Source organism: Macadamia integrifolia, chromosome 6 (genome assembly GCF_013358625.1).
Source record: "Macadamia integrifolia cultivar HAES 741 chromosome 6, SCU_Mint_v3, whole genome shotgun sequence".
NCBI classification, from domain to species: Eukaryota; Viridiplantae; Streptophyta; class Magnoliopsida; order Proteales; family Proteaceae; genus Macadamia; species Macadamia integrifolia.
The window spans coordinates 31,646,697-31,661,410 of record NC_056562.1 but is presented as its reverse complement, the minus strand read 5'-3'; the positions used below and the strand labels follow the sequence as shown (position 1 = coordinate 31,661,410).

Here is a 14,714-nt window from a genome sequence, read left to right as displayed (position 1 = left end):
CATTCAAGAATTCAAAATGCAGTTCTTGATAGATTTTCTGGTTGGTCAATTTTTTGAAGATACAAGCAAATACTAGTCACCAGAGGGCATGTCAATTGAGAGAGAGAGAGAGAGAGAGAGGGGGGGGGGATCAATCTCATTGCTACCGATATAGCCCACCCCCTCTTTCTGATGCACTTCCAATGAACAGAAGAAAAGCCATTCAACAGAGACTTCTTTCTTTATGAAAAAAATAATGCAATTGGTATACTTCAACTGGAAAACCCTAACAGAATCCAGAAGAGCTCACTCGCTGCAACGAGTATCTTTCAAGTCTCGTATATCAATTCAAGCAAACTGGACTCACAGCATCAACAAATTGATGACCTTAATGCAATTCTGCAATTTCAGATCAAAGTGGTTCCTTCTGTGGTTCAATGGCATTTGTGTGGCATACAATAATTTTGATTTGGGTGCAGAATTTATGAAGGATGATGTATCAGCAAATTGATTGATTACGTGAAACAGAAAAACAACGAAGGACATACTCTGTTTTACTTGCATGGTCGCTTTTCCAACACAAACTCATCCCTCAAGAATCAGGAATAGAGATTAAAAGGAAGAACTGACCAATGCTTTTGTTGAGGGGCAAAGAATAGAAGCTCACATGTCTCAGAGAGAGAGAGAGCGAGAGAGAGATCCCCAAAGACAAACAATCCAGGAAAAATGAGGAAAACAAATCCGAAACCCAATAAGCTCTCAAAAACAGAGGATAGAAATATTCATTGGGAACAGAATGAAATTCCCTGAAATGCAACAAGCCAACAACAGAGTGCAGGAGGAAGGGAAGAAAAGAGGAGGAGAACTAATAAAGGAATCCTTAACAAACACTGAAAGGCCTCATCAAATCTCGACCATATAGCCTAAAAGTTTATTGGGTAGGAAGCGGATCGAGTTTATTTTCTCTCATTTGCGAACAAAGTCATGGAAGGAACATGGTTTTGTCAATAAGCGAAAAATAAATAATATTTCTTCCTTCAAAGAAAGAAACAAAATGATAATAGAAGGAATAGAGAGAGAGACTTCTGATACCATTTCAGAGATTATTTATGAGAGAAGCTAAAGACTGTGAGAGCCCAAAAAACAAACTATTCAACAAGTGCACATGCAGAGTCAGACTGATCCTCAACCTGGGGACAACCCCATTACCAGAGAGAAATACTGGGACGAAGACACCCAAATGGCTAAATCTCGATCACTTTAAGGACTTAACAGAGTTACAGACACCTTCTACTTCACTATTTGTCCTAACTAAATATTTTTTTTCTTCCTCTCTCCTCAACAAATTCTACCATTTATGATGTTTATAACATATATGGTTCTGCACGATCACCAGACTGGAGCAGTCGCAGGGATGGAGCACAGAGGTCCAATGAGAGTTTGGTCCTCTGATCTCCACGGTGGAAGGTTTATTACATTGGATTTGGGTTATTATATATGTTTTAGGAAAAAGGATAAAATAGTCTTTTCAGTCTACACTTAGGATAGACTGACGAAAAGGGGTCCCAGTCTAATTGTAATCCATTCCCAGTCTAATTGTAATCCATTCTTAAAACAATAAAGAGGAAGGGCAGTGGGTGGACTATATGGGATGTATATGGGTTGGGCTTTGTGTTGTTAAAGAATTGTATATATTTATAGGGAGAAAGAACGCTTGGTCGGGCTGTACGACAGCACCTCCTTTTGTTTGTCTCTCCTCCTTCTTTTGAAGTTAATATCTGATCCCTTTTGTGGGTAGTAGGGGTGTAAGTTTGGGCTTATAGGTTTGAACCCGCCTGGCCCGAACAGGGCCTAGGTAAGCCCCCCATTGTGCTAGTAGGAGTGTAAGTTTGACTTTAATGGCCCAAACCCGCCCTGGCTTGCCCTAAAGCCTGAACAACATCAGATTTCTAACATGAGGATGGGTTGTTGAAAAAACTGACCCTGGGTTGAGGCTTAGCCCAACCTAATCCGGCCTTGATGTAACCTTGATTTATATAAATATAATTTAGGGCTGTCATGTGGGTCATTAATTCTTATGTCATATGTCTTGAACATCTATTATTATATTGCGCTTCACAAATTTAATTGTGTATCGATTTTTTTTTTTTAAACACATAAGTCACAAATGGCAGAAAGAAAAAAAAACAATCAAGGTTAGCCCAATCTTGGTAAAAATTAGGGCCAACGGCCCAATCAGTGTCAATTAGGGCCGAGTAGGGTTGGCATAAACCCAACAGAGTTGGGCCTAGGCATGAGTCTGACAAGAATGGGTTGGGCATGGTTTGAGTTTTGGGAACCTAGGGTTGGGTTAGGATTTTAGGAAACCCAGCCCAATCCGGCCCTTTTTCACACCTACTAGGTAGAGAGAGAGAGAGAGACACACACACAAGGAAGCGTTACGTATGCTATGCATACAACCCCTGTTTTCAGGGGTAGGGGCATTTTTTCATAGTCGCTTTGAAAATAAAGGTTGTGTTTGGGAAAGAAATTTCGGTGCTGGCCGGGTTGCACTACTTAGTCTTGGGAATGGAATCCCATGGGCAGATTTGAAAATACCCACCTAGGGTTAATTTTTCCACCCCTACCCCTGAGATTCCATTCCCTTAGCTGGTACCAGAGGTTGCAGCTACTTGGCTACAACTCAGGCAGCAGCTAAGTTCGTTCTGTGTATGGGCATGGAAATGCTAGATGGAAAGCGCTCTCTCTCCTTACAAATTTACCTGATTACAGCGTTCTTTCTCTCCTTACAAATTTACCTTATTACCTCCTTTTTTAGGTAACTCAATCATTTCTGCATAGATGGGTAATTTGGTGAGAAAGGAAAAATCCCTAAATTAACCGATCGAATCAGTGACTCAGCTTCCTATAACTATCAAGGTTTGAGAACTCGAATAGAAACGCCCCTGATTTTTACAATATGCCAAGAATCGGGATCATCAAGGCCAATATTAATCTGATCCAATATGCCAAGAATCGATCGGGATCCGGTATTTTCACGTCTCACTGTAGAGAGCGGTTTGTCTTGATTTCCGATGATGAACAAAGACACTTGGATTGGATTTTGTGATCCCTCCCCCATGCATTTCTTGTTCTTCCTTCCTTCATTATTCTTCTTTTGTTTTTTTTTTTCAATTTATTTCTTGTTATTCTGGTCTTGTGTTAGAATTGAGTGGGGGGGACTCGATCCGTCTCAGTTGATATTCTTTCAACCGTAACACAAGAAACTGAAACCTCACCTGTGGCCGATCAGTTCTGCAAAACATGAGTCCTACTCCCTGTTTTGATTGTTATATTAAATGGATTTAGAAATAAAAAGGGCAAAAAAAAAGGGTTCAAAATTTTGTATTTTCTTAGTTTATCTTCCCACATAGATTTGAATTATTGACCTTTCAAATAATGTTGCATTTTATTAAGTAGAGTAGTGGGAAATTTTTAGCTCTATACTGGACGAAAGTTCCTTATGCTCTCTAGTCTCCCAGGGAGAGATATATCGTCCCTCTTGAGCACAGTTTAAACAACATTTTTCCAGTCGCATCATATTCTATTAAAAGATGGGAAGGACTTTACCATCAAAAGACGATCGTCCAATCAAGACGATAGGAGAAAATAGCATATTTGACCATCTGGTCCTCTTCCAACTCCAAAGGTTAGAGCTCCTACTCCCAGTTGGTGTAAGAGAGAAAACAAGGAATGCTCAAGCAAGTAAAAACTTCCAAGAAATCAAATTTACTCACACTACTAACAATGAAAATTTGCTGACTATGAAACCATATCCGTTGGGAAAAAATAGTATAAATAGCAGTTTCTTCTAATCACTACCAAATGGTGTACTTAGTGCACGAGGTTCCCGCCATTGCAGGGTTTGGCCAGGATCATAATATACGCAGCCTTACCCTTGCTTCGTGGAGCCTTACCATTGCACCGAGTTCCACCCTCTATTCTAATCACTACCAGTATCTGAAAATGCAATAAGGCCAAATTTTGACCATTCCTCCAATCCTTGGGATTGGGGCTCTCTCAATGACCATTTGCTAGTGACCCATTTTCACAAGCTGTAGTGTTCTTACCGCCAGTGGTGCCATCTTCAGCTTTCTTCGCATACGATCTCCGGTACATGGAATCAACTTCAGTGAGATAAAATGTACCTGGAGATAAAAGGCTTGTATCCTTGGTTGTCACAAAGTCCTTAGATCCATATCGATGCTCCATTAGCTTCAATATTTCCACAAATTTTGCAGGGGGGGTCTGCATGACGAGCACAAAATGTTTTACTGAACTGTGTTGGTCAACAAGATTATGTGCATTCATAAAAAACAGATGGATCAGCCTATGGTCCAGCAGCCTCGAGCACAGTGGTGATTAAAGATGACTTTCTCCTCAAAAGTAGAGAAACAGTTAGGCCAATCATCTATCCATCAATCATTTACCATAGAGAACAAAGAAAAATCTATCATGGACATCAGTTAGCTTCACATGGCAATGTAATCTGGCCTCTAGACAATGTTCTGATTGGTTGGGATGTAGGCCTTTCACTTGTATGGTTTATTACCTAGAGAAGGAGAAAGGGGGAGGAGGAGGAGAGGAGAAACCAAAGAATTGAATCAGGATTCTGATGCAGAAAAATCTGAGCTTTTACCTTTCTTATATTTCCCTCTTTGCTCCTTTTGTGCATGACTAGGTGTATTTGCATGTCATGTTAATTTCAAGAGTTAATTCAACGAAGGTAAATGCTACATGAAAGTAAGAACATTAAAATGCTCATATATCTACAGAAGAGGATCGTTGGAATGTGAGTTTGAGAGAGTCTTCTGCCCAAAACAAAGCATTATCGTTAAAGTTAGGATGGAGGTTGCTTACTGAGAATTCTGTTCTTTGGGTAAGCCGGTTAAAAGCTAAGTACTTTATCATACTTCTACTTTTTATAAGAAAGTTTTATCTGAAAGGGGTTCATGGACTTAGAAAAGCATTGTTGGCATACTACCACTGTTACAGATATTTGTCTATATTAAAATTAGTAATGGTAGGAATACTGATTTCTAGAGTGACCCTTGGGTTCCATCTTTACCTTTGTTTCGTATTCCTCATGATTGAACTGCGCATGAATCTTTTGCTCAAAGTGAATGAATTTACCGTTGACAACAACTCAATGTGAGTTTATTATTTTCTTGTTTACCTCATAACTTGGTTTATGCCATTCTTAAGTTGCCCGCCTCTACACGAGAAGATTGTTGGTGGTGCTCATCATGTCAGAACTGGCTGCAAAATTCCTCTTCTATTCTTAGTTCACTAATGCTTCTTTGCCTTTCAGGGGGTTCTTGTCTAATCGTCTTCCCTCTAGCTGGTGGGGTTTCTTCTGGAAACTTCATATTCACCCTCAAGTCAAGATGTTTTTTTGGAGGCTTCTTCATGATGGCCTTCCGGTTAAAGACATCAAAAGTAAATGACTGCCAATTGAGGGATCTTGTTGTGGTTCCTTGAGTGAATCCTTTTGGCATTTAATTTTTAAAGTGATTTTTCTAGAAGAGTGGGCTGCAGGTCCATTGGGTTTAAGAACTAAACTTCTTCCCTGTTCTTCAATACAGTCCTTTGTCTTTTTTGTGCTTCAATCTTTTTCCTTGCTTAAACCCGATCTGCATTGGCGTTTTGGTGTTATTTCTATTACCCTCTATCTTATCTGGTCTCAGCGGAATCACATCGTTGTTAAAACAGTAGTTCGAATCCTTTGTTAATCCTTTCTGATCAGAGCTTGCCGCCTTGCTCTTAACTAACACTTCTTTCTTTTCTATCCCAGATGAGATTGACCTCATTTTCAGGGCTGCACCATCACTGCCCACTTCGAATTATCCTATCTTGATTTGTACAGGAGTTTCTAACCACCTTTTGACCAATTCAGGATGTGCCTATAGCATTGTGTTTCAAGGCCATTTTATTTTTTATTAAATTGGGTTATATGATGACGAGGCAGGGTTTGGAAGCTGAAGCTAGGGGTCTTCTTCAGGGGTTAAGGAAGGCTGTGACAATGAGTTGGAAAATTACAGAAATATGGACCCCGCTTCTCAGACTATGAAAGCGTTGCTTCCCGATCCTGTTGATGGGGTGTGGCCACGGACCTCTTTTGGCACTTTTTTGGAGCTTTCAGATGTTGTTAGTGATCTAACTATTTGTGTCAGGAATGATGCAGTGATTTTTCAGTTTCTTAAGGGATTCACGTTTAAATCCATGCAACAGAAAGTTTCTCTTTTGATCACTGTAAATGATGTCAATACTTTCCCTGCTCTATAATTTTATTTTATTATCATAAAAAAAAAAAAAAAAATGTTTATATATCTTGTAGTCAGTGCAGATGCTAACAGGTAACCATGCATAAAAGCTTCCTACATGAAGTCCACATGCTTGTGTATACATATGACGTTTGAATTGATAATATATGTTTCAAGCAATGTTAGTGGCAGGGCATCACTTAGGGCCAGTTTGATAAAGTTTCAAGAAACGCGTTTCTACTGTTTCTGTCTCCAGAAACAGTAGAAACGGAACAAAAAGCGTTTGATAAAACTGTTTCGTTTCACTTGTTTTCAAAAATAGAAATAGAAATTTCTACCTATTTATGGTTCAAGAAACGACCCAGGCGAAACAAGTTCGCCGTTTCTGGAAACGACTCGTGGCCATTCTTTCGCTGGTTACTATCGACTTCCAAAAACATGACTTATCAAACACCTTCAATTCCGTTTCTGTTTCTAGAAAAAGAAAATTTATGTTTAGCATGCCATGTTCCCTCATCATCTTGTAAGGGATTCCCCAAGAAACAAGCTCATTGTTGTCTCCTGGGGTCTGCCCTCCTCCATTGTGCCCGACCCCCCTTTAAGTATTACGGTTTCCCCTTTGTGCTTTGTACGTGTTCCCAACCCTCCCCCCCTTTTTCTTTCTTTTCTCCCTTCCCTATTGGGATCCTTGTATATTCTTCTCTCTTTGGTAAGAATTTTTTATTCACCGAAAAAAAAAAAAAAAAAAAAAAAAGGCATGGCATCACAAATACACAAAATGCCATAAAAATAAAATATTTATCCAACAAGAAAAATACCTCATGCCTCGATTTCAACTTATCAGAGATATTCATCACCGTGGCAATGTTTGACACGGTAAATGGATATTGACAATCCCGAAATTTCAATGAGAACATTGTGGCAGTTAGACCACTCCCATAAGAGAACATTAGTACCCGTTTACCCACCTGCAAGAAAATAGAAATAATCAAAATGACAGAAGTTACATTGATTACGGACAGGTAGAAGCATGGTACTACATTGAATGCCAAGATATTTACCAGTGAATTGTGTTTGTTGTGGATAAGAGATGCCAATGCTGCATAAAGAGAGGCAGTGTACATGTTGCCCACTTGTTTTGGAAGCAAAGTGGTTGGTTGCACCTTTGTGTCATATAGCTGCTTTGCAACTTGCTGTGATGCCTGTAAGATGTATAAGATGCATACTGCTCAGCACATAACTCCATCTTAAGTAACCACATAATGGGAAATCCCAATTTTGCATAAATCAGTGTCAGGATACTGAAGTAACCTTTTCAAGATCACGGCTCTGGTAGCTTTCCTCACCAGACAAAGCTGAAAATGGTGCCAGTTTTTCTCTTGCAACCTCCTCAACAGAACTGAACAATACAAAAACAAATGCAAAAAGTTGTCAGTTATTTGATGCATGAACATAACAAATACTAGTGACGTTTCACAATCATAAAAAGGGTGGAAATTAGGAACCTAGCGTTCCTCAAGAAGTCAACGAAGCACAACCGAGCAAAGCTTTTCTGCACAAGCTGCAAAACCATTTCAAGGAGCAATCAATAAAACTACTGCTTCAAGGATTCAACAGTTAGACATTGGGAAATCTAGAAATATGGAGACAACAACATCTTAACTGCATAAGATGCATACCTTATTATATGGAGAATGGAACACAAAATAGTCTGCCTCGGAGATCGAGAATGGCTTTCCTCCCAATTTTTCGAACCTACAGAAAGGAAGATGATAAGGCATTCAAATAGTATAAACAGTCACCAAGACGTGTTCTTCACATCACTGGAAAGTTACCGGTCACATAAACGCTTGTAGCAAGAATCGAGAGCCATGAGATAACAAGTTTGTGAAAGTTTCCCATCCACAACCTGTATATGTAATATATGAAAGAAAAAGTGGCAACTAATGAATAAGTTTGGGATATATATACAAAAGTAAATTATAAACCTAATGTGAATTGGCTTCACAGTGCAAAGCGTAACAAATTGTCTACTGAATGTAACATAAAAATTAAGCAGGCATTTTCCAAGACATTGTAAGCTTTTAGAGTTTCTGACATCACAAAAATAAGGCGTCCATGAATTTTAATCATATTCACAGAAATGCCAACCCAATGTGAGGCAATCATGCAATCTCAAGGGAATTACAACTACACCAAAACTCTATTGGGGGGGGGGGGGGGAGAGGGAACAATATCCTCCTGTTTTCTTTCTCTATTTATAAAATCTGTCCATCCACAGAAAATTGAACAGACTTGGCACTTGAAGGTTCTGACATACCAAATAACATTGTCACAAATTTAATTTTGTACCCTTCTCCTTTATGTCCATTCAAGGCTTAAGCATGGGTCATTAATTAGCAAATTAGATTTCTCAGACACAGCATGAAACCACTAAATAGATTCGTATTTTAACTGCCAGATGGCCATCGAATAGAATCCAAAAGGTCATCGCTGAGAACAGACCGGTGTTGTCTCACGCATTTTAAGGGGGAAAACAAAGAATTGTCCCTCAGATGTGTATTCTCACATAACTTCCAATGTAAAAGCAGGAAGTCCCTTTTCAGGAATTAAAGGGCTAACGAGTTCAGGTCTGCATTTGTGTGGACCGGACAGATAAGTTCCCAGCATATATTGGTACTTGGACACAAGCGTGCACTTCTCCTTATATCATGCTGAACATTTTCGCCATCCAGTTCAAACCAGAGCAGATCTCAACTTATGGTTAACTCATTTGATCATGAATACATAGAATGTAGCTCTAAGCCAAGATGGTCTATACTCTATAACTGTAACACAGGTTAATATGTTTCGTATGGTTATACATGGCCATCTTGAAACTTTGATCATTAAATATCAAATTTTGGTTGGTGGGAAAAAATATAAGATCAGAAACATTACATCACAATTTAAATGCCTACATCCCCTTCTTTTTTCATGTCTCCATGAATAAAATGGCAGCTGAAATTCTAAACGGGGAAAACCGTGGAGAAAAAAAAAAATGCCCCGATATTGAGGGACAATCAAATGCAAATGCAAACACATCAAAATAGTCCACCCAATATACTATAATTTAGAATAAATGGTTGTACAACATGGCAACCAAAACATAGATGATAGATCAGGAAGCATACCGGGTATTCACTTGCAAGATTGGGCTTGTAGAAATCATAGGCATGAGACATGTGGCTTGCTCTATATTTGCTTTCAAATGTAATTGGAGCATTTGGCCCTATCAGCATAGCAATAGCAGCCGCTCCTCCAGTAGGACGGGCTGGTCCTTCTGCATAGACCTAAAAGAAGGAAGCTTGATGTAAGCAAATGTATGGCTTAAAACAATTTGGTCATGATCTGAATGTATCTACATTTACCAAAAAAAAAAAAATTAATCTATATATATTTTTTAAGTGAATGAGATAACAGCCAACACAAATGGAGCTACAGAACCATGTGGAACATATTAAATGCATCTTAAACACCATAGTCCCGGATGCAGAAGTCTGAAGTCTGGCATCTTTGCAACAACCAGGCACCCCTTTTAGATGTTAGATTTTGTTATACTCACAGTAGTGCAAGATACTCATGACCATAAAAAGAATACTAGTCTTATGAAATTTAACCCTTTTTTCAGTTACCAATTACTATATCCACGAGAAGAGATAACATTAAATCTAAATATAGTATCAGCTTCCTAAAATGATGATGAAAAGAACAATAAATAAACTCCTAATTTGAAGGATTTAAGTTTTTCACCCAAGACATGATTAGGTCTCACACAACATGAAGATTCAAACCATCCTACTTAATGCCCCTAGCTTATACCAGAATATACATCAACCTACTAATTTCATTTCGGCTACATAAAGAAAATATTAATGAAGGTTGTCCTATGTCATATCATCAGGAGCGTACAATCTGCAGCTTAAAAGATTAATCATGTTTCTTTGTACGAACCTCCATCAATAACACTCCTAGAACTTCTATCATTCTATGAACTGAATACTTAACCATGAGAAAGAAAGAAAAGGCAAGCCGATAGGGTATTATCCATTGATGAATATATAACATCTAAAGGCAAGCTAATAAGGTATCACCCATTGATGGATACATAAGATCTAATCAGAAGATATTAGTGTACATTAGACATCAATGGTGAATGTCAAATAAGCGTAGAAACGGGAAAGAATCTAACCGCACTGTCTGTGCACACAACAAGTCCATAGCGTCCATCCCAAGAACTACTCTCTACCCAATTCACACAGTTGAATAGAGCTGCAGTTCCCCCATAGCATGCATTTGTTGAGTCAACTCCTTCAATGTCTGTATTGCCATTTTCCTGTACGTTTACAAGGAAAAAGGAGCAAACAGCTGAGAAAACAGACACACTGGGGGGGGGGGGGGGGGGATCAAACTAGAACCTGCAAAGAATTAGGATTGAAGACTACGTAGAACACCAGGAAAAGCTATCTTCACAGATCTGTTTAGATGAGATGGAATAATCTCAGAAACAAAGGGATTTCTACTAAATACATAAAGCCCTTCAAGCAGTCATAAGACACCCACAGAGCCATCCCTTCTAAAAGAAAACTGACCCATGACATGACAGTTGAACCAGGTGGAACCCAACCCACTTTCTCACCCTCTGGATTGGGTCTCAAAACAATGGAGCAGCCAGAGAAATTGAGAAGTTACCTCAAAAATTTGCATCAAGAAGGTCTTAATGGACTTGCTCTTGTCTATTACAGTCTCACTGCCAACTTCCAGGCGACCAATTTGTTTTGAATCAATCCCATACTTCTCCAAAAGGGAAGTAACAACTGTCAAACTGAAAACCCAAAATTCAACACGAGAACAGAAGCTCCAAAAAAAGCTAAGAATTTTCATAATTAATTAAAAATGATAGATTTTATTGAAGAGGTATATCATGCAGAAGCATCAAATATACAACCAAAGAAAGATACCTGAATAGAATAAAGACCTTTTTTTTTTACCAATAATAACATCAAAGAGGGCACTACCAACACAGCAATTATATAATGAGATTTCAAAGCTTTTAAAAGCTTCCAAAATCCAACACATGTTCTTTAACCAATTATGGATCAAGGGAAAAAAAAAATTAAATCGACTTTATGTAGTCTGAGTCTTGACAAAAACGAAAGCTACTTTCTATGGTTCGCTACTGTATGCCGTTGGTTCTCAGTGGAGTTCTCAGTCTCTAACTTCTTCAAATACTCTCCAGGGTAGCAAACTCTGGAGTCATTGAATGAAAGATTCAAATCCGTACTTCAACTCTATTCAATTGGTAGTGTCCAGGGTAGCAAACTCTGGACACTAACAACATTGCTATTATATTATGAGATTTAAAAGCTTTCAAAAGCCAATACAGGGGTTTTTTTTAAAACAATTCTGCATCAACGGGAAAAAATTAAATTGACTTGATGTAGCCTCATACTCTTGAGCAATAAAAAGCTAATTTTTTTATAAAGCAAATCCACTTTTCTATGTAATTAAACCATCATAAACCAGGAATTTTTTGAAAAGTAATGCCCCACTCCACGTCAATCAATAGTTTTATTTTTAGTAACCAATCAACAAACTTCAATAAACTAATAGGCATCAATCCCTATAAGAAAAAAAGAAAGCACCATTGATAGAGTTTAAATAGGTGTACTGACAAGAGAGTCTCTGGTCTTTTGACTACTGATACTTAAATCCACTTTTCTATTTAGGAATAGATATAGAGCTAGAGTTTAATGACATCTTAGCCAAAAGAGAATGGACTTTTCTTGCCCATATGATCCCCTAAGTTTTGACATCACTTAATCTATGCTATTGTATTGTGTTTTATTTTTTTTTTTTTTTTTTTTTTTTTTTTTCGTATGCTAAATTATATATGTCCACCTAAGTTTTGATGTCACTAAATCTATTCTGATGTGTTTAGGATTTTTATTAATAAGTACGCTATCTAAATTATTTACATCCACATATCAAAACCATAATTTCAAAAAGCTAATTGACCAATATGTTCACAATCATCCACACATCTGAAACTACAAATATTGAAGGCCTTCTAACTATTGAACGTCAATTAAAGAACATCAGATATACGAGACAATAACTCCAGAAACCAATAGTTGCATAGAAGAGCAACAGAATCAAATGAAGCATAATTACCTCATTGAAATGACATCTTCCACTTCTGTACAAAATGCCATGCAATCTTGCCCAAGTCCAATAGTGTATTTTCCTTTACTCACACCATCATGATCCTCCAATGCTTCCTATTCCAGAGAAAGAAAAAGATAATTCAAAGGACCACATGAAGTTAGTAATTTTGGATTAAACAAGCGCTTGTACAAGAGGGGAGTAAGAAATAAGAAACAAGAATTAATTTACAGAGTGTTTGGTCAGAGTTCAGGGGATGGTTAAGGGGGGAAGGAAGAGACTAAGGGGGACGGAGAAAAGGAAGGGGGGATATATTTGAAAAAAAAAAAAAAACAACTATTTCTCAGATAATATCTTCAAATTTCTTTCTCCACTATATAAAAGTGAGACATAAGATATTCTCCTTGAGAATCACTAAATCTAAGAGATGCATATCAAAGTCCAGGAAATTAAATGGTTTGTCAGAACCCTTTCACACTTAAAAAAATAAATTCTTCCACCAATAACCGTACATCCAGTGGTTTTATTGTACAACTTTTTGAGGATCAAACTCACATAGTGGCTGGTTTTTCTCTTTAACAACGAGCAGATATTCGTAACAACATAAATAAGACAATAATAAATAGTAATTGAAGTTAAATATCTCAGTTGCTAGCCTCAAGGAGTTTGAAACAAAATTTCATTCAAAAGGGATCACCTTTGAAGCGAGTATCTGCCCCAAAATTCAGAATGGCAAGAAAATTTTATACAAAATATTTTAAAATATATCAAGAATCATGAATTCCCACATAGAGCAACATTGCGCAAAAATAACTGGGCAGCCTTCCAAATGAGCATTCTTATCTACCGAGGTACAAATAAAACCACGGTAGGAAGGCGTCCAGGCCACTAAAGTAAACATCAAGCTTCAAATTCCAAAATATGCAATGCATGTGCTTAAAGAAAAAGAAAAAGGAAAGGAAAAAATAGAAGAGCAGCATGATGAAGAGCTAAAAGGATAGAGATCATCTTGAACTTGGCCTTTTATCTGACTCAGAAAAGTCACATGCAAATCCAAACAAAATGTAAGAATTACCGATTCTACATTTCCCCTAAAAAAATAAAAAAGAAAAATTAAAGTTCAGTTGCTTCAATCCCGAATCCACATTCGGAGAATCAAAGTAAGAATCACTGTAAAATAGATATCAAATATAAACTTCTCTCTTTAAACCAGTAGAATCATCGCTATACTTCCTTCACATCAATCAAACCTAGGAAATAGAAATCCATCACAGCAGCGAAACTGAAAGCAAAACATGAGATCTTAACCTGCTGTACGCATGTAGGAGGAAAGTAGATGTCCGTAGCAAGGATTCCAACATCTTTAGGCTGCGAAGTCATTTCTAATCTCACTCAAATTATCTAATATCCGTGAATCGGAGCTCTGGTTTTCCGTCCTCACGCTCTTGGTCCCGCAGACAGGGAGAAATGAGGAGAAGAAGAGAGAGAAGGCAATTGTGAGATTCACAAATAATAGGAGTGAAAAGCGAAGTTCTCCAAATGCAAACTTATACTTCGCCCAGTTTTAAAAGACTAGGCTGGCAAGTGGCAACAAGAATTGTAGGAGGCGAAGGACGGTCTGTACTGGCAGTTCATCAATCTGCACACGATTTTACCTTTAATTACCTACTCTGCCATCCAGGATCCAACTACTCTCTTCCTAATCGTTTCTCACGTGTTGCCACGGAAGCACACGCAAACCACGAGCCGCTAAATAGCATCTCAAATCTGGTTAAGTACGAATTCTTATTTCCCAAAATTGCCCCTTGAGATATTTTTTTTCATATAACCTGGTCGTGTCAGCGATTCAGAACTTTGGTTTGAGACTGGGAAGTGACATGGACGGTGACAGAGTGCTCGGGATCAGATTAAGAAAGTCTACCTAGTTAATGGCACAGATGGAAGGTTGGCAGATTAAACAACCAGATTTGCCAATAGCGTCACACCAGAATGGATTTTTGTTGACCAAGTCAAAAGACATGTAAACGAGACAGGCAACATGTGCAGCCACGTGACATCTCTTTCTCTGGATTGGAAAGCCAGAAATGGACACGATGGATGGAATTGAATGGTGGTGATTTGCCGTTGGGCAATTTTGACAGAGAGGTCCAGATCATTTTTGTGGTTTTATTATCTGTTAACCAATTCTGTCGTGGTCTACAAGTAAAATACAATTCTGTCCTGTTGGAA

The 14,714-nt window shown here is 38.1% G+C and overlaps 1 protein-coding gene across 1 annotated transcript; it reads right to left on the bottom strand.

Moving 5' to 3' along the window:
* Positions 1 to 3,731: 3,731 nt before the first annotated feature.
* On the bottom strand, positions 3,732 to 14,031 carry LOC122081878 (hydroxymethylglutaryl-CoA synthase-like). The gene is made up of 12 exons (XM_042649243.1): positions 13,794 to 14,031; positions 12,495 to 12,601; positions 11,013 to 11,145; positions 10,513 to 10,656; positions 9,455 to 9,613; positions 8,117 to 8,190; positions 7,961 to 8,036; positions 7,787 to 7,842; positions 7,593 to 7,680; positions 7,343 to 7,483; positions 7,100 to 7,249; positions 3,732 to 4,266 (listed from the first exon to the last, which is right to left on the bottom strand). The coding sequence occupies exons 1-12, from the start codon at positions 13,863 to 13,865 to the stop codon at positions 4,039 to 4,041; spliced, it is 1,428 nt and encodes a 475-aa protein (XP_042505177.1). The 5' UTR covers positions 13,866 to 14,031; the 3' UTR covers positions 3,732 to 4,038.
* Between the last annotated feature and the right edge of the window lie 683 nt (positions 14,032 to 14,714).

Coding starts and splice junctions, on each gene's coding strand:
- LOC122081878 (XM_042649243.1), bottom strand. CDS start 13,865: ATGACTTCGCAGCCTAAAGATGTTGGAATCCTTGCTACGGACATCTAC. Junction 12,602..13,793: donor CTCCTACATGCGTACAGCAG/GTTAAGATCTCA, acceptor TCTCTGGAATAG/GAAGCATTGGAGGATCATGA. Junction 7,843..7,960: donor TCCATTCTCCATATAATAAG/GTATGCATCTTA, acceptor ATGGTTTTGCAG/CTTGTGCAGAAAAGCTTTGC.